This window comes from Gymnoscopelus microlampas, assembly GCF_963454915.1.
Source record: "Gymnoscopelus microlampas genome assembly, chromosome: 12".
Classification (NCBI taxonomy): domain Eukaryota; kingdom Metazoa; phylum Chordata; class Actinopteri; order Myctophiformes; family Myctophidae; genus Gymnoscopelus; species Gymnoscopelus microlampas.
The window spans coordinates 30,835,118-30,854,790 of NC_139949.1; the positions used below are offsets into that span (position 1 = coordinate 30,835,118).

General features: G+C 41.2%; 1 protein-coding gene across 4 annotated transcripts; it reads right to left on the minus strand.

Annotated features, from left to right (window-relative positions):
* Positions 1 to 5,557: 5,557 nt before the first annotated feature.
* Positions 5,558 to 19,327, minus strand: LOC311057040 (neuroligin-3-like; the record flags this gene model as incomplete). 4 transcript variants are annotated; one of them, XM_084073925.1, is made up of 6 exons in its annotated part: positions 5,558 to 6,359; positions 9,948 to 10,737; positions 14,820 to 15,005; positions 15,610 to 15,759; positions 16,796 to 16,855; positions 18,847 to 19,327. In XM_084073925.1, the coding sequence occupies 6 exons, from the start codon at positions 19,325 to 19,327 to the stop codon at positions 5,558 to 5,560; spliced, it is 2,469 nt and encodes an 822-aa protein (XP_083930051.1). The 4 variants fall into 4 exon arrangements, with proteins under 4 accessions (XP_083930051.1, XP_083930052.1, XP_083930049.1 ...); XM_084073926.1 differs by lacking the exon at positions 16,796 to 16,855; XM_084073923.1 differs by lacking the exon at positions 16,796 to 16,855 and having other exon boundaries at positions 15,610 to 15,834.
* Between the last annotated feature and the right edge of the window lie 346 nt (positions 19,328 to 19,673).

Sequence of the window (19,673 nt, forward strand, 5' to 3'; positions counted from 1 at the left end):
AACGAGAGGGATCATTTGAATATCTTCACAACAACAGCCTTGCTTCTCAACACTGAGTGTTTGAGCCAACGTAATTTTCGGATGCTGAGAAAGTGTTTCTGTTTACTGTTCATCCTTTTAGTGAGGGGGAACAGAGGTGCATTCAAAAATGGTCAAATAATAAAAGCTGCAACAGTATTGGAGTTCCTAAAAATATTATTCGCTCCAGAAACTTTGATACATTGAATCTATAAAACATGCCAAATAAGTACTTTTCTACAACTACATGTACTGTTTAAACTACTATGGGGTCAAAGTGACATGTTTATATGGGATATGGTCTGTACAGTGTATATTATGACTTTCTGTGGTTTATTTGTAATGCCTTGTACTCTTTGGTCCTCTTGATTTGTAGTGAAATGACCACTTATTGTTGCCATGGTGATGACCTTGTTTAGTTACCCTTATGACCCTGCATGAACCTCACCTGTGTTGACCTAGAGCCCTACTGTCTGGATTCATTCATATGGCGCTGACGATAGTCTTCTGACCAAAACTTTTGTCCTATATTTCTTTTCTAGTTTATGTCTAAGGACTAATCCTTAAATCTTTTGTGGTGTGCGAGTCTTTCACCTCTTCAATTCACTCTAGAAACCCACACCTCAAACGTTCTCAGCAACAGTGGTAAGCATGACAAGTAAGTTGCGTTAACTTCTGTGCATTCAATGAAAAAGCAAAGACAGCAGAAAGCACCATGCCAACATGTTTCAAAGCAAAATTATAGATTATAAAGTAAACTCTGAACAGATTCATCTCAACTCAAAAGGCAGCAGTTTAGGGCAGACGTTTTCGCATTTTCTTGCTGGAGTATCTTTCCTCATTGATGAGTGACCTTGTTTGGCCTTGGCCTTGCAGGAGGTCACTGACTGCCACTGTGGGCTGCTCTGGTTCTACTGATTCTGATCTACCACTTATCTGGTAATCTCCAGTAAATATATATTTTTTGATTGATAGAATACTTTATTAAATACCAATCCCATTGATATTTGCTTAACCCTGTCTTCTACCCCGAGCCAGCCATCCCAAACTAGCAAAGTGTGTTGGAATTAGGTGGGTCAAATGCCACATTATTATTATTGTTATTACCAGTGGTTCTCAAATTGGGGTCCGGGTTTCCCCGGGCGTCCTTGAAGGGGTTCCCCTTCAAGGGGTTCCCCTTTGCTGGATCCCCAGCAAAATTAGGAACCAAATGAACCCTTACAGGTTTGTAACTCAGACAAAATGGAGCCAAATGGACCCGGGTTCCACTTGTACACTGTCAGAGTTATGGGGTCCTTGGCCTAATGCATACCAAACTGGGTTTTGGTAAATATCCCCCTTCTCCAGACTGAGTCTGTGTGTATTTAATCTGCATTACTCAAACCCCAAATGATTACTGGGTAATTCAAAATTATTACTTTATTTCTACAAAGAAATATTGACATAACTTCACAAAAACAGCTGGAAAGCACACATAATCCAACCAATAATGCGAAGGTGCATAAAATAATGTTAAAGACAAATAAAGCCATAGGATACATCTGCAACAAGCCGTAAGTTCCTTATTACTGTAGGTGTAGAAAGGATATATTGAAGGAAATATATTGCAAATCTATGCTAATGCCTCATTAATAATAGATAACACAAAAAAATAGCACTCACCCATGTCCAGACAGAAGTATGGGGTTATGGAAGTTTTGCTTGACTTGTGACCGTGTTATGAGGATATGAGAACTTATTCCCCACCACTCCTATATGAATCTGACTTGCGCTTTTGTCTCATCAACAATAGATAGACCCCATGTCCCAGAGTCACATCTTAAAGTCACAAAGTCCCATTTCAGCTGCCAGTGATTATTTATGGAGCTGTGGGTTCAGTACTGAGGACACGGCACGGGTCACAGACTCCAATAAGAGGCTTGTTCTTGGTGTCTGGTGGTATCCAGTGGAATGTCCCTTTGCTCTATTTGACTTCAATTAACACTTATCACTGCTTCTAATGTGAAGTAAGGTGTAGCGAGTCTAGGAGATATGAATCAAAATTTCTTTTCATACCTTCACACATATGGGATGGTATTCATTTGTTTCTTCAAAAGCCACTATATACACTTTACCATAAATGCATTTGATGTTGAAAGTCCTGTACTGTATCTATTGTATTGGGCAATTTTTGCACTAAGGCTTTGTTTTCCTCAAGTTGGTATGCAAGTGTTTCACTGTAGTTTCACTGTAAGTGGATTAAGTATCAAGTGAATATGTTATGTGTTGGTTTGCTAACAAATCAACATATAGACCTCATCTGATTATTAAAGATGTTTTATAGTCATTTTTGTATTATTGGACACACAAGTACTTTACTGTTTTGTAGGCATCAGGACAGCGTGTTTGCTTGAAGTAGTTCAGATCTTCATGGTCTGCATGTAGATATCATCGCTGTCAGGCCAAAACCTTGTACTGTATCTCCAAATGTTTATGTTTTTTTCGTATTTAATGCGTTACTTCATCATATAAGAGTGTCAAGCAGAATTAGGGAAAATAGACGATCTACAAGCCCACAATGTGCCGCGATGAGACGCTATTGTGAGCTTGTAGATCTGCAATTTTCACTATTTCTGAAAAATGTTGTTCCATTTTGGACATACCAGGCTTCTGTCCGACAGTGGTGATATGCTTTCTGCCTGCACATAATGAATGGCACATTGCACGGTAGATGTCAACATGATATTGCTAATGTGTCTGACAGAGAGCAGCATCTTCAGAACACACAGATATAAGAAGCACACATAGACAACACAGAGCTAAATTACTCATATGCCTGTGACTGACATTGATGATGTAGGCTAACAAGGGGGCATTGAGGCTGCTACCCTCTGTCCCTCCCTCCCTCATTTCTGACCCAGTTGATGTCAAAGCTGGGTTCAGTACAAAGGAGCCAGTGTGGGTCAGGGGCAAATACCGTGCCATCTTTTGGGAGTCACCTCTCATGCTGTTAGATGTGTCAAAACAAACACATATTTTCACAAAACCAAGCTTCTCATGACTGTTTTACTGAAGTATACAGTAGACTAGAATGATGTCAGTCCAGGGTTGTACCCACAGGATGAATGCATGTTCAATGGCTTTAGGAGGCAAATGTTTCTGTAACAACCAGGTTAGGTCAAAAATAGCTATAGATAGACAGCTTAAGTAAACACTATGAATAGAAGAAAAATACTTCTGTTTTTGTATCTTATGGTGGGTATAATGGCACGCAAACTGTTTTAACAGTGTTCCAACTTCCCTTAAACATGCAATTTAAACAAATTCACATCATCGTACTCTCTACATGGAACAGTTATGGAGGTGTAGCATTATGGTAACTGTTGACATTTTCAATGTCTATGTTAAAAGGTTGCTTCTGAGATAAACACAGGTACTAAATGGGCGGTGGAGTTTCGACATGACTCGTACATAGTTCCAAAAATCTTTTAATAGTCAGCTCATTTAGATTAAATAACATTATGACAGGATCAGAGAAATCAAAGTGGGCAGTTCCCCTGCTTGATGTGCATCTTCACATATGCAACAGCCACCACTTTGAACCAGAGAACCTCAATAATTATTGGATACAACTTTGATTATTTGCAGGATTGAGCAAAAGGAGCATTAAGCCTAATTTATGCTCCATCGTGCGATGGTGTTGCACGCTGAGAATAGCAGACCAACAAGCTCACAACATGTTGTTATTTTCGACGTGCGACACTGTCCCATGACGAGGTATGAATCGGGTTTTAATGTGAAAGTTGTGTGAAACTCCTCTTTAAATGAATGACTCGGGTGGAATACATACGTTCAACTACAATGTTATTACAGTAATCTCTCTCTGAGACCTTACAGTAGGCTATTAATAAACAACAAATAAAACGTTGGTCTAAGTTTATTCTATACAAACAAGCCAAGCCAAAAGAGCGATGAGCTGGTTAGAATAGGAGAATACATTTTAAGCAGCTGTCTTTTTTATAATGAAGCAAAAGTCATATTCTTACAATGTATTAAACAAAAGTAGACACATGAAAGAAAAATACAGCAAAGATACTCAAATAGACTACAATAGATTGTACAACATACCGTATACGTATATATATATATATGCAAAAACGTAACCAAATGAATTTCAAATAATTCCTTAATTTTACAGTTTTATATCGTCTTGCCATGCACACACACACACACGCACGCACGCACACACACAGGCGCACGCACACAGACGCACGCACACACACGCACGCACGCTCACATACAGTACTTACACACAATAACATGAATTCACACACCCATATATTCATGTGCATGCCAGCAAATATACACATTCATATTTGTTTGCATGCACACGCCCACACATACATACTCTCCCACATTCAATATAAATACATGAACACGCAGATGCACTCTCTCGCATGCACGCACACACACACACATACATTGGATTGGTATATTTTTGCATAATATAAAATGGAAATATTTTTGGATAACTTTGATATTTTCACCACTAACATTATTCCAGTAAAATCTCAACGCATTGTAGTTACAATAACATGTTAATTTCCTATATGAGCATGTGGTAGCACAAGCCATTTTAAGTAAGTATACCGTAAAAATACCCTTTTAATAATATAAGTAATGTACCATGAGAAATATGTATAAAACAGCTTAATAGTAACACTACTTTTTACAGCTCTCCCCAGATATTGTTGCTGTCAGGCAGAAACCTAATCTCCATAATTCAGCTTTTTGTAAATTAATTCCCTACTTCGTCATACTACAGTGTCACACAAAAGTAGCAAAAATAGCCGATCTACAAGCTCGGCGTCGTGATGTGATGCATAAACATCTGCTATTTTTGCTATTTTTTTAAATGTTTTAAAGGGAAAGTGAAAGTGGTTTAGTCTGACTGTGGGTTTTATAAGTATTGAACCAATATAGAGTATTAACAAGAGCTTGTGACCAAATAATAACTACACTAGATCCGTTGGAAGACAGGTTATTTTTTCCATTTCCAGTGAAGTAACAGATTTGGACATAGAAGGATTCAACCCGATAGCGACAATATCCTCTCTGTCCACCAGGATTCGTAATCTCAATTTGTTCCACACAGGAGATCAAAATACGTATCATAGAGTAAGAAAAAGCTCCCCATACAAATCCAACTGTATAAACATTATACTGAGTTCTTACTAGGTAAAGTTCCAAAAAATGTGACTTTCAAAGACAAAAGTGGAAAATGAAATGTACTTTTTTCTTTATTTTTTCCTTCTTTTCACTACAGTACCTTTGAAAATGAGTATTATAAAATGACTCTGCGGATAGACTTCCTTTTATGAGAAAGCAAAGGCAGAATGTTGGTTGTCTTACAGACCCCCCACCCCTCGCCCCCGAAAAGACAGAATGAACATTCAAGCCTATTTTACCCACACAAATCCTAAATATGAATTTACATTTACATTTATTACTGTATTTACTCCGCTATTCACCCTCCTCTCTCAGTCCATGTCAAATCAGGCTATACCCGAGTAGTGGAGTGGGTGCTTGGCATGCCTGCAGAGTTGTAGCCAGTGGGGAAAGTGCTGTAGGGGCTCATGTTGGGGAGACCCATAAGGGAGTTGGGGATCATGGTGATGTTGTTGGGGGTCATGAGGGGGATGTCATCAGGGCAGCGGCGCAGTGTGAGTGATGAATAGTCCATGCTGGGGGAGACGTGCAAGGGATCGAGGAGGGAGTCACACTGGTTCATCTGGGACACCGTTTCATCAATGGTGCTGGTGTGGCTGACGTTGTTCCCTTTGCTCTGGCGCCGAGGGCTGTGCTGCTGGGACGAATCCTGACGGCTGCGCTTGTCCTTCCGGTAGTAGAGGGCGGCGAAGGCCAGCACGTTGAGGAAGAGTAGCGACGCCCCCACAGCGATGGTGACACTTAGCTCTGTAGAGTAATCTCTTGGGTTGGGCATGATAAGAGGGCCCATCTCTTTTCCTCCCTCCCCGTCACTGCCGTGGGCAGTGGATACAGGAGTTCGGCCAGTACTGGAGGATCTGGCCTTACCGTTGGCCTGTGTGGAGTCCAGCGGTGTGACCTTGGTGGTGGTGGAGGAGTAGTGGAACATGTCATGGAGGTTGTACAGATGGGGCACCAGATGTTTCCAGAAGGCCACCTTGGTGGCGCGGTAGTGGTCTCGGATCCGAGGCTTCAGGCCAATGTGCAGGTAGAGCTGGTCATAGGGGTCGTACTTTGACCAGGCCACCTCCTCAAAACGGTTGGCCTTGGTGTGGATGAACTTCGTGTCCTGCGGCACTGGCTTGTTAGGATCTCTAATGACACAACAGACAGAAAGCATGTCTTAACAACTTTCATGCCTATTTTGGGGATGTAATAGTCAAATATAGTCGGAAAATAGCAAGAAACAGCAGAAGTATGTAGCGTAGTATGGTGGGCATGGTTAATAAATGAAAGTGTTGCCAGTCCAAATATAATGCTCCAACTGCAAATGGCATCTCTGTTCACTGCAGTACAGCAGTGTTGTCTGTGATGCAATGCTGCTGTCTCCCCTCAAGGGCTCAGTATTCTCTTATTCTTACATACTAGTCAGCAGTCCACAATGATCTACCCTGTGCTGTCTGCTGCTGCCACTGCCAGGGTCACCTTTTACAAAGGCGGCATTTGCTGCAATTTTCTGGGTAACACCGGTAAGGGAGCAGTGCAGTGAAGCTGCATAGTAGATCATGGGAGCTTCTCTTCTCTACAGATACTATATCTGTGCATCATTTGGACACAGTATGAAGAAATCTTAGGTTTAGAAACATGTCAGATACAGTGCGACTACTGAATTATCCTTTCAACATCATGCTTTCCTTTGCAATGTCATTATCAGTAATTGCAATTATACATTAGGCCATATGCGTGAGAAGTTACATAAGTTGTCTTTTTTGAGGAATGCTAGGTTCACCCCAACAAACTGAAAGTCTGAGTTGTTGTGTTTTATCATTTTCTGTAGAGTAGGGGTCTTCAACATTGTTGAGGCCAAGAACCCCCTAGCTGAGAGAGACAGAGCCAGGACCCCCACTATGCATATTAAACTTTATATTTATGGTATAGGCATTTTGATAAGAGGCTTTCAAAGCTAGCTCACCATATTTAGCTGACTGTCTCATCAATATCTGTTGACCATTGAGGGTTATTGTGAGACTAGCTTGGAAGTATTCACCAGGTTTTTCTTTCTAGTGCTCATGGGTTGCCTCCAAGTGCTGCAGCAGATAGATTAGTTTGAAAGCACTATCAAGAGCTGTGTAAATTACATTATTTTTGTTGTTTGTGTGTTCATTTACACACTTTGCTAATAATATGTTGGATTCATGTTATCTACAATATCCAACGGATATATCAATCTTGTGTGTGTGTGTGTGTGTGTGTGTGTGTGTGTGTGTGTGTGTGTGTGTGTGTGTGCGTGCGTGCCCTGCCGGCAGGCACGCTGCTAGTAGTCACGTGACAACAACACACACACATGTTGCACACACACATTAAGCCTACACTTTTTCTTCGCTCGTGACTCAAAATTAGGAGTTTTTGTTTGTGTGTTATGCACTGGATTGGAACTATTTTTGCAATATTATTCTTCACAGTTTACCTCAAAGAAAGGTAGGCCATAATCTTTTTGTTGTTGTTGTTGCTGGCTGGGGTGAGGATCATGACGCTGCTGTCTTGATTTCTTGTGGTTGTGTGTGTGTGTGTGTGTGTGTGTGTGTGTGTGTGTGTGTGTGTGTGTGTGTGTGTGTGTGTGTGTGTGTGTGCGTGTGTATGCGCGTGTGTAGCGAGCGTTATTGTGTTTGCCAGAGATGTCGTATATGTATGGTTCCTCAACAGTATCTGTTTATTCCGTGTTGTTCAATAAAAAGCATTTTAATCCGATCGACGGCCATTTCCTCATACAGTTACAATGTATCGGAGTGCAATACACCTCCCAACCGCTAGGGTCGCTTAGTTGAATGCATGGAGAAAATTCGGAGAAAGAGGCCACTGATCGAATTAGAATGCTTTTCATTGAACAATACGGAAGACACGGGTACTTCTGACGGCCCCTATATAATTGTAACATCCATGGCCATGTGGTTAGCACTTTATATTTGAAACCTGAACGTTTATGTAGATGTACGGGTTGTAATGGAGAAAGTGCAAAAAACAGGTTGACGTTCAGCCATGACGCTGATGACGGACGATGCGACCGTGTTTCCACAGTGTTTATTTTTTTCTGTATAGTTATTGTTTTGACAAGGTGTCACCTGAACTACTACAGTACTAGGCTAATGTTAACCTTGCTAGTTATAGTGTTATGTGCACACTACAGTAGGTCTATGTGCCTTATGTGAAGGCCTGTTATGTGCGCAATAGGCCTACCTTTATTTGACAACTTCAGTTACTAGTTCCTTTGTAGATTTCGATTATTATGACAAAACTTACATTAACCATTTCACCTTCATATACATTTCGTCCATTCGAAAATAGCCGATCTACAAGCTCACAGATCTTGTAGATCTGCTATTTTCAAAAGATGTCATACATTTGACAACTTGTGCAATGGGATATTCTGCATAATGAGTAGCCTACTTTCTAGTTTTGGTACTTTAAGTACATTTAGATACCAATGTTTTTGTACTTTTACTCAAGTACATTTTTAATTCTGGACATTTACTTCTAACATAGTATTTCTACATTTTCTACTGTACATTGTAGTATTGATACTTTTACTAAAGTAAACAAGTATGACCAAAGTCATAATAAAGCCGCATGTGGCAGGCTTTTTTGGCCCCAATCTTTTCATAGACCTGATTACTTGTTTTTTTGGATTGCTTGTTTCTAAGGAGTAAAGAGACTAAGACTAGTGCTGTTTATAGAGCCGTGCTGCTAGCGCATGCGGCTAAAAATGTGAATGCTTTTTCCACTGACTGTATGTCCATGTCCAACCACAAGGTTAGTGCCAGGGACCAGCATAACATTTGTGGTCTAAAAATGTTTGCAAAAACATTCCACGTTTTTTACATTTTGTCAAAAGTTTTTGTAAATAGCAGATCTACAAGCCCACAATGCGTCACACACTCTCACATTGGATAATATGTCCTAGCTCTCCAGTCACAATGACATCTATTGTATGTCATTCTTTTCTTGTTTATATTTACTGGCTGCTCCCTCATTCAGTTATTTATAATTGTATTGTTATTTTACCCCTGCGGCTTTATCTTGAATTTCCGTGCTGTTGTTTGCATTGCGGAAGTAAGGAGGAGCAACTTTTTTAGGGTTATGGACTGCCTCCGTATCAAAGATAAGCCACATAGAAGGAAAATGTATCCTAAATAATGAATATTAATGGGCTGAATCCTGAAATTCCACTATCAACAGTTACTCTTAAACTCTTGAACTTAACAGTTTTATTTTCTCTGATAGATTGTCTGTTCATTAAGGTAATAAAAAGAGGGCCAAATGTAACATAAGTCTGAACTGCTCACTGTAAAATGAAATGAATTAGCCTTAAACACTTACACATAAGGCCAGTTATGTTAAGCTCCAATATTGACATTTCATCCTATGCATAAGTCAAGATAGGAATGCAGAAAAAATAGAAACTGTATGAAATAACATCACTTTACAACATGGCTTAAATATGCTAAATTCTTGCTATGGCTTCCTAACAGTTAGTGCTACAACTGTATGTTTTGTAGAAGATAACCGATTTCATTGCTTACTTTTGTCGAGCAACAAAAAATAAATCAGACCAAAAGCAGGCTACCTTAGCTTCAAACTCAGTACACTCCATCGCATAATGGTGTCACTTATTGAAACAAACAGATCTTGTAAGAAAGCTACACCGTCGTCTGACAGAGTATAAATTAGACATTCGTTTTACTCACCCACTCTTGGCAAAGTTGGTCCAATAGGTCATGACCACAGCACTGAGCATGATGTCATTCCTGGAGAAGTTACATGGGAACAGATCAGTCGGGCCCACCATGGGGATGCCAAACACATATGGCACCTCATCTCCGTGTGCCGAGTCAGACCACACCGGCTTCATTAGGCTTTGGCAGTGGTGGTAAAAGGCGTAGAAGTAAGTGGGGGAGCCGTAGCGGGCGTGAAGGTCAGCTGTCACCACTGAGGGCTCCACCCATTGGTGGTCAGTGAACAGAGCCACCAGAGTCTTCCTCCTTGTCTCTGGGTTGTCCTTGTCAGCCCAATCTGTGTACATGAACTTAATGGTCTCCCTCAGGGTGTCCTTCCCCTCTGGATAGCCATACAGGCTGTCCACGAAGTCAGAAACGGCAAAGTCAAAGTCACTGCCAGACACGCCGTCCTCCAGGTCCATCACGTTCTCCACAAAGCGCAGCCCCTCGCCCTGATTAACACCAAGCATTATGTCATAGTTGAGGAACTCGCCTTGCTCCATGAGTATCTCTGGATCATCTGGTATGACGTCTCCGTCAATGACCGGTCCAAAGGCCACGCGGTAGCGGGCGGCCTGGATGTCCTGCTCCACCAGCTCCTTGGCGGTCTTCTTCTGCAGGCAAGAAACCATGTCCACTGTGTCCAGGACGTTACAGCCAACCCGCTCGGCCAGCAGGCGTGTGTATTTGACAGGCTGGTAGTTGACAGCCCAGCTGGACAGAGCTGAGCCACTTTGGATGATGGCTCTGTGGAACAGACCTGAGAAAGAACAACATGCCACACAAAAAGACATCAGGCAAAGTCAGAGCAAAATCCTGAACGTTCAATTAGCTCTGTAACAAGACTAAAAGGGCCTAAATGCTTACCCGATGGTCAATAGCTTATTTTAACTAGCGGAAATTGGGTGGTGATAATAAAAAGGTCATTGGGTCACTCAAATGGTTAGGGTTCCTACTTCACAGAGCATGAATTTGCTCCATAATTTTCATATCTATCTGATAACTTGTGTGCATGTGAAAAGTTTGGCCTAATGTGCCATGGGGTCACAAAAATCTATGAGATTATGAAATATCTTTTGTGCAAAGTTGAGATGTGGCCATTTTGAGATATCTTGTGTGCAAGTGGCCTAATTTTGGCACTAGAGGAAAGGAATTGGGATCACCAAAACCAGTAGGATTAATCTCCTGGGAAGTATTATTGTTTGGAAATTTGCTGTGCACCTGCATGGCAAATTCTGGACAGATGGGCGTACAGCCATCCTTAGAACTATGCCACTGCAGGACCATTAAGGTGAGCGCACTGGTTTGCAGCATTGTAGTTAATGATATGCCTGACGAGTTCAGCCGCTCCAGTTGCTGTGATATTTGTAGATCCGTCCGTGTGTGTGTCCTCGCAAATACAAAATTGTGTTTAATTGTGTGTAGAGAACTTGTCAAAAACACATCTATGGGGAATGGTTATTGTAAAAAATATACCAGTGAAAGATTCAATTAAAAATAACTTTTGTTTATTTGAAAATGTTACATGATTTTAAGCAGTTAGAAATTGCAACAGAAATTGCTTTAGAAAATACTACTTTGAGTGACAGCCACACCAGGGCAATATTGTAATAAAGAAACAATAAAGTCAGTGAAATTATACACAAATATTATTCATTCTTATATATAATATTGATACTGCCAACGATAGGAAAAGTAAGTAAATATAATATTTTGGTCCTTGCAACTAGGTTTACTGCCTCCCCATATGAACCACCTTTGTAAACACAATATGAGGGAGGTTTTGCAATATGGGAGATGCACACAATCAAGATGAAGATTTTTATTTGTATGTAATTCTTTGGCCATTATTTTATGCATTATTTTAAGAGACATGAGAGACAAGATGGGGACTGGATTCAAACCAAGCCCTCATGCTCACATAAGCATATGGTCTCAGCACTGGCTGAGCCAACAGGCACCCCAAGCTGAAGATTTGAAGTTGGTTGTTATAAAAAATAAGCTGAGGTGCTCGGCAGTGTTATATTCAAATGCACATTTTCTTCATTTCATCCTAGACTTTTTTTCATTAACGCTGCAGTCAAATGAGGCGTGGTTTCTGAATTGTGTGTAGTTGCTTGTTGTTTATTGGGATGATGATGGAAGATTGGCTAGATTGTTGAATGAGGTTTGTACAGGTGGAAGCATGTCTAGAAAGGCTACTGAAGCCTAATTATACTCCGTTGTACGACGGTGTTGCTTGCTGAAAATAAAACATCTACAAGCCAACAACTTGTCACGATGCGACGCGTTGTTGGCATGTAGATATGACCTGTGACAGGGCCTGACATGTTACCATGGTAACAGGCATGGTTACATGGTGACTTTTACAGGGGCCAGTTTGGAATTGCAGCCTCCTGAAGGTATTTTTTAAGGGCAGTTTTGAAAGTGAGTAGGGTTTTGCACTCCTTCACTACTTTTGGTAGGGCATTCCACATTTTTGTTGCATAGCAGGAGAACGAGTTTAACCCCTTGTTTGTGCCAAAACTGGGTTGGACATGATCAGTGGAGCTACCTCTGGTGTTGTGGACTTCATTTCCGGTTTTGAAATACTTTGACAGGTACATGGGTATCCCAATGTTGTGGTGTATCTTGTAGACCAGGCCCATTGCAAGTTGCCGTACTCTGTGAGCTGTGGCGTTCCTCAAGGAAACATACTAGGACCTGTACTCTTCCTGGTGTACAAAAACGTCATGCCATCAGCATGTGACTGCAATTTGTCCTTGTTCACGGTTGACTCAGCACTCCCGGTCTCGGGCAAGGACAAATTGCAGGTTGAGAAAGCCCTTAGCTCTGAACTTGGTAGAATCTGCACCTGGCTCACTGATAACAAACTATCATTACACCTAGGAAAAACTGAATACATGCTTTTTGGGTCCAGAATAACCCTCTGCCAGTCCATAGACTTCACGGTCAAAGTAGGTAACAATGTTATCACAAGGAAATATGAAATTACCTACCTGGGTTGTATCTTAAAGGACAACGTTTCAAGTGAAAAAAATGGCAAAAGTAATCAGAAAAGTCAACCAAAGAACACGTTTTCTATTTAGGATATCCTCAGTGGTCAGTAGGAACACACTGAGGACACTTGCTGGAGCACTCATCCAATGTCATTTCGACTATGCATGCACCTTATGGTACTTTAGCGCCACAAAGGCGTTAAAAACTAAATTGCAGACCTCTCCAAACAAACTGGTCAGGTTACACCCCTAGAACTCACCTAATCCCTGCTCATTATGCTAGGTTGGGATGGCTCAGGGTAGAGGACAGAGTAAAGCAACTTTCAATGGGCCTGGTCTTCAAGATACGCGAGAAAACAGTGATACCCATGTACCTGTCAGACTACTTCAATAGCGTAAAAGACACACACTGGCACAACACCAGAGGGAGCTCCACTCATCTCACTCAACCCAGATTCGGCACAAACATAGGGTTGAATTTGTTCTATTGCTATGCCACCTAAATGTGGAATGCCCTATACCAACCGACATCAAAAAGTGTGATTGCTTAGTGCTTACCCTCCTTCAAAACTGCCATAAAAGAGCACCTGTCTGCAAATGGTAACTGGTCCTATTAATGTCTAAGCTTAACACCAGAAATGACCCTCCCCCTCCCATGATACTGTCTGACCATGATACTGACATGATATTGACATGATACTGACAATGATACTGACATGATAGGGCTTTGGGCTGTGACAGGGTCTAACATCCCTGTGACAGGGCCATGATATCCATATACAATTCTACTCATCACTCAAATAGTTAGGGTTCTTCCTCCAGGGAGCATGAATGTGCTCTGCAAAAGTGGAAAGTGTAGCCCAAGGATGCAGTAGAGGAAAGACCATGGTAAAATCAGAATCAGTAGGGTTCATCCTTGCTGAGCACATTAAGTTTCCTGGCAATCTGCCCATTAGATTCTGGGATATTGTGTGTCCAATTAAAAATGTTGACCTACGGGTGGTGCTAGAGGAAAGGCCATTAAGTCAACAAAATGTGTTATCCTCTAGGGATCATGAATGTGCACAGCATTTCATGGTTCAGTAGTTTTAGAGATATGTATGTTGTTTAGGAACAAAGTGATGGACAGACGGACAGAACCGACTGACCGACCGACCGACCTACCAACCGACTGACTGACTGACTGACTGACTGACTGACTGGCATTGCCATCCTTGGAGCCCCACGATAAGGGCTAAAAATAAACAATAATAAACACTAGAAATGAACCAAGTGAAATGGTAAACAGCAGATGTTTATGTATGAAATGAAGGTGCACATGATGAGATGATGAAAATTTTATGACACAGATATGCGCCTTTAAGAGATTCTCTCTTTAAGAGGCAAAGCTTTTAGCCTGATTGGATTGAGGAGAGGCGAACAATAGCAGTCACTCACTTAACCAAAACCCCAGCTACACTGCTCCCACATGAGAACACTCCACTGCTTCTGATGGACCACTTAGAGCTGCAGTGGACTCGGACAATAAACAGCTACATTTGGACTCTAGTCTAAAGTACATAATATGTATACTGTAAAAACCTCCAAGTAATTAGATGGATTTGAAATGAAATAGCAAAAGTAGCTGTGTCATCATCAAAGTGTGTGTGTGTGTGTGTGTGTGTGTGTGTGTGTGTGTGTGTGTGTGTGTGTGTGTGTGTGTGTGTGTGTGTGTGTGTGTGTGTGTGTGTGTGTGTGTGTGTGCGTGCGTGCGTGCGTGCGTGCGTGCATTTTTGTAGCCTACTGTATGTGCATGTCTCCTATGGTGTATGATGGTTTGGAACAGTGCCTCCCACAGTCTTACCCTCTGAGTGGTGGGACAGTGTTAGCAGACTGACACAGGCAGCCCCGATCCCTGATCCAAACACTGTGATACGACCTGGGTCTCCGCCAAAGTAACCAATATTCTTACTGATCCAACGGAGTGCTTGGATTTGGTCCAAGAGTCCATAGTTGCCTTTCGCTGCCTGGTCACCAGTACTTAGGAAGCCTAACATACACAGTACAGAGAAAGAACACAGGTGGTAATGACATAGTTGCTGTTTTGCTTAGGTGTTAAGTAACTTAATACCCATCAGGACCACTAACCTAAAGCCTTTAAGCATTGTTGTATGAAGAAACATAAATGAGGCCTTACTGATGCTGTCCTTGTGTGAGTTTTAATTGGTCTCTGACAATTAGTCACATTAATGTTTAGAAACTAGAGAGGCCACCACCAGCACTTATAATTCATTTAGATGTTAAACACTAGGAAAAGAAATACCCCTGACCTCCCTGCATCCCTATTCCCTCCTACAGTAGTAGGCTATTTTCAGCATAGTAAGATGAGTGTTTACTCCACAGGTCACTTAAACACAAATCACATTGCATAATGCAGTAGGCTACTGTCCAGGATGCTGCCAAAATCAAATTTTTACCTCATATTATGTTTCACTTATAGTATCACCTCACTGTTTCTTCTTACATTTATTGGTTTAGAATGATATTGCGACCGAAAAGGAATTACCAATGCCAAAGTTTACTTACTGCACACTGACTGGAAGCTTGAAGCCCAAAATACCTCCCCCATTTAAATACAAGGCTATTTCAATCACCTAGTATGCCAATCCTGTAGTTGAGTGTAACGACAACAACATTCCCATAACTGGCAAGCACGCTGCCATCCATCATGTTCCCCGTTCCTTCCATGTAGGATCCGCCATGGATGTACACCATCACAGGACGAGCTTCAGAGTCCCGTATGTCTGCAACATCAGGCAACAAACACATGCTCAACAAAACAATTGCACTGGCAACAGTAAATGTTCCACACCAAAGCTCTATTTCCCAGCTCCATACTAGTTTCATAGAGACACTGAGTGTAGAGCGAGAAGTAAAATATAGTGATGTGTAGTACCCTCTCACAAGGTTTAACCACTTGAACCCTAGCATCCCTATCCTGGGCATGTCATAATAGACGAAAATTCAACGGAATTAGGTGTGCAATCAGCGAAAATAGACAATCTACAACCTCACAACACGTGAGCTTGTAGATCTGCTATTTTCAATGCAGAGATTTGGTGTAGAGGGAAAAAAGACCGGGGATGCCGGTCAACGAAGCAAATGGGGTTTAAGTGGTTAAAAGAAGACATGGTGAAGACTAACCACAACACCTTTTTGTTATTTTTTTTATCAATTAGGCATGTTCCAAAGAGCATAGTGGAGCTTCGAGCATCGTATACTGTATCTTTGTGTCCCTGTCATTGAAGGTTTGAAGTGAACCCACAATGCTCAGGAGGATAATAGATAACATTAAAACACACACAATTTTAATTAGACCCTTTCAACTGAGAGCAGATATTCTAAAATGAAAATGGCACAGTATCAATATCTTTGAACATGTCTTTTTCACCGTGTTAAAAGAGGTTTTCAGTTGTAAAAATGCATCCCCATGTATTCTGAGCTGCAGCCCATCAGGACCCTGGTACATACAGTTCATGAAATCCAAAGGAAAAACTGAAATGGTGAATATGTACATTTCCGTGTTGCTGTTGTCTTCAGGGGGGGTCCATAATGAGGCAAAATAGATCATGTCATGCCAAAATCAAAATCGGTGGCAATTAAAAAGTGGCCCTTACAAATTGTTGTTATGCTCAAAGCAGTGAGACGAGGCAAAAAGAAACTATTTAGAATTCACTTAATGAACTTGATTCTGAGTCAGCGTCTTCCACGCGCCGCCCCAAAAATGTAAAAAAGAGAGCAAAAAGAATCCATGCATTAAGACTGAGCTCTAAAAAATACCTTCAGATTTATCACTGTCACCATGTGAGAAAGCCGCCCCCTTTTTCTTGTGTTGGGACCCTGGGAGTCACATGAGGAAAAAAGAAGTACAGAATTCAAAATAGCAAGATTGATTAAACCTATAGTTTTGAATCCGATGTCCAGTCTAGCCCACAAAATAAAATGCAATAAAGTTAAAAATGCAAAAGTTAAAGAAAAAAGTATGCCTTTGTGTGTAAAATGCTTTACAGCCACTGCTTTCATAAAAACTGGAGATGGCATTGTTCATTCTTCAAACATGCATAGGACAATCACACAAATGTCCCCTATTCCAACGCAAAAAATATTTGGACATGAATATAATATGTGCTGGCTAGATTTGCTAAGGAATGGTACACAGATACGCATAGACACAGACACACACTGAATGGATACGAAAATGACAGATAAATAATTAATGTCTTATGTGTTTATTAACTATACAATTTCAATAGGTACTGTAGTGCTCAATTAGGTCTATTTTAGTAAGTCAGAAGGCTGGTTTCAGATTCTTTAGGTGTCACCTCAGGATACTAGGTGGCGAGATGTGTGGTTGAGAATATGAATATATTGAAAAGAGAGGAATGCACACACTGACTTGGTCAGGGTGCAAGCTACTTTAAAGTATATAAAAAAGCTGAGATTGCAAAGATAGACTCTTTCATTTCTAAAAAAAGGGGGCAAAGGTGTAAGAAACTGAAAAGTGCAGAGAAGGTTTTCTTTTCCTTCCACCCATCAGACTGACATCTCAGGCTCAGAAAGTTCAAGGTGTTTTTGAAATAGACATTCACAAAGACAGGGAACTGGCCTGCACTAATAGAGCCACGTTGCACATTTTAAGCCTTTATTTGATAGTGACAGTGGAGTGAGGAAATACAGAGATAATAAGGGAATGACATGAAGCAAATAGTCCGGCTGGACGGGAATTGAACTGGACACTTGCTGATCAGTGCATTTGTCTATCAGGACGCCACAGTTTGACACATTTCCATAATATTTGATGTAATAACAAATCCAAGATAGCACGCATTCTGCTGTGCAGCTGCACACTGACAGTGTTCACACTGGGGACTTTTAAAAAGGCAGCCTTTCAAGCAGGTTGCATAACAATTGTTGCTATGCTACTGTACTACCAGGAACGCTGGTGAAAGAGAAGCGTGCTGCATATTATTAAAGTTGAAACAGATTCAACTCTAAAGGATGGAATAATCACAATTCTCTGAATGTTTAGGGGGAGCACTATTTATCCATGGAAAGGCAGCTGAATCTGTAAAATATATATTAATACAGTGTCTTTTTGCAGAGATCTTTCCTTAATTACAGTATCTTAATGTTATTTGAATCTACAGATGATTGACGGTATAAAAATAGCTTTTACACCAAAAACACTTCAAACGAACAGATGATGAGATGAAGTGTTCCTATAGCCAGACTAGGTCTGGTTTATGGTGCGAAGACAGGCAGGGTAATCAGAGAGGACTCAGGAGAAAACTGAAGTTGAGCATTCTTTTGTACCAATAGATTCCCAGCCGACACGTGGTATGGTATGTTTTGATTGGGTTTATCATTGTGTCTGAACAAAGCATTGATTTTCAGTTTACTCAGTGGAAACATCCAAGTGTGCTTGTCTCATCATTTTGAACATGAAAACAAAGATATTATTTGTACATGGACTGTCGTTTGGAAGAAAAACCCTGACCTTGCAATTATTTTATTTGATGTCTATTAGTGGAGAACAAAAGAGTGCTCAACTATTAGTTCCCCTTCAAGTACATAGTGTAGATATATAGAGAGATAGATTCTTCAGGCTTACCACAAAACCATTATTTTCTCTTTATGCACAAACTGGCTTTCTGCAAGGCAACTGATGGTGAGATGGTGAGATGTCTTTGGATGGTAAATCAACCATGGATGGCGGTAATGAAATGGAATGATGCCCATGCTCTATAATGATTCTACAATGACATCACGGCCACAATGGTGATCGACGGACATGGAGAGTCAATGTTGTCCAGTTTACCAAACCAACTCACCATCCTCTGTTGGAGCGTAGATGTTTAGATATAAACAGTCCTCGTTCTGGTCCTGAATGTACGTGGCTACCGTGTCCAGGTTGTATGTGAACCATATGGGCATCATGATCTCTGGTACTGTGTTGTGGATGTTCTGTGGGCACACGGGCATGAAGTGGGTAGCATTCTTGATCCCCGACCAAGAGGAGGGCTGATCTGGGGGCATGAATCTTTTCTCACCCAAGGGAGGGGCCGCATACGGAACCCCTAGATACTGGTCAACGGGCCGAAGCACCTCACTGGGCACAGGCACCCTGAGGCCTCTCAGCTTCCCAAATTGGGTGGTCACCGTTGGATAGAATTTCTGGCTTGTTGCCTTGGTGAATGACCAGCAGGAGCATAATATCCACCAAAGAAGGGCACAGTGGGTGATGGTCACAGTCCCTTGCTGATGTAGTAGGTGTGCAGGCAACAGATGGTCTCTAAATGTAGCCAGCCACATGGTCTGGGCAAGACAGTGCCCTCGTACAACACAAATGCCCACTACAGTGTCCTCTTAGTCACTCTGCCCTGATCCTGTTAACCAGACATCGCTCATTGTGCCTTTGGCTCCAAATACTGTCAAAATTAAATACTCTTCAGCCAGGTGTATCCTCACAACCCAGTTCTACTTTTCATTGCAGTGTGACCAGATCTGAAAACAAGAACAGATCAGAAAACATATCAACATCATGTGCAAGATAATGCACGCCTACAAATACATGAACATTTTTGATCTATGTGTTTTGCTCTATTTTGAACTATATCAGACCTTTTTCGGAGCAAAACTGAAGCCTCTAAATATATAC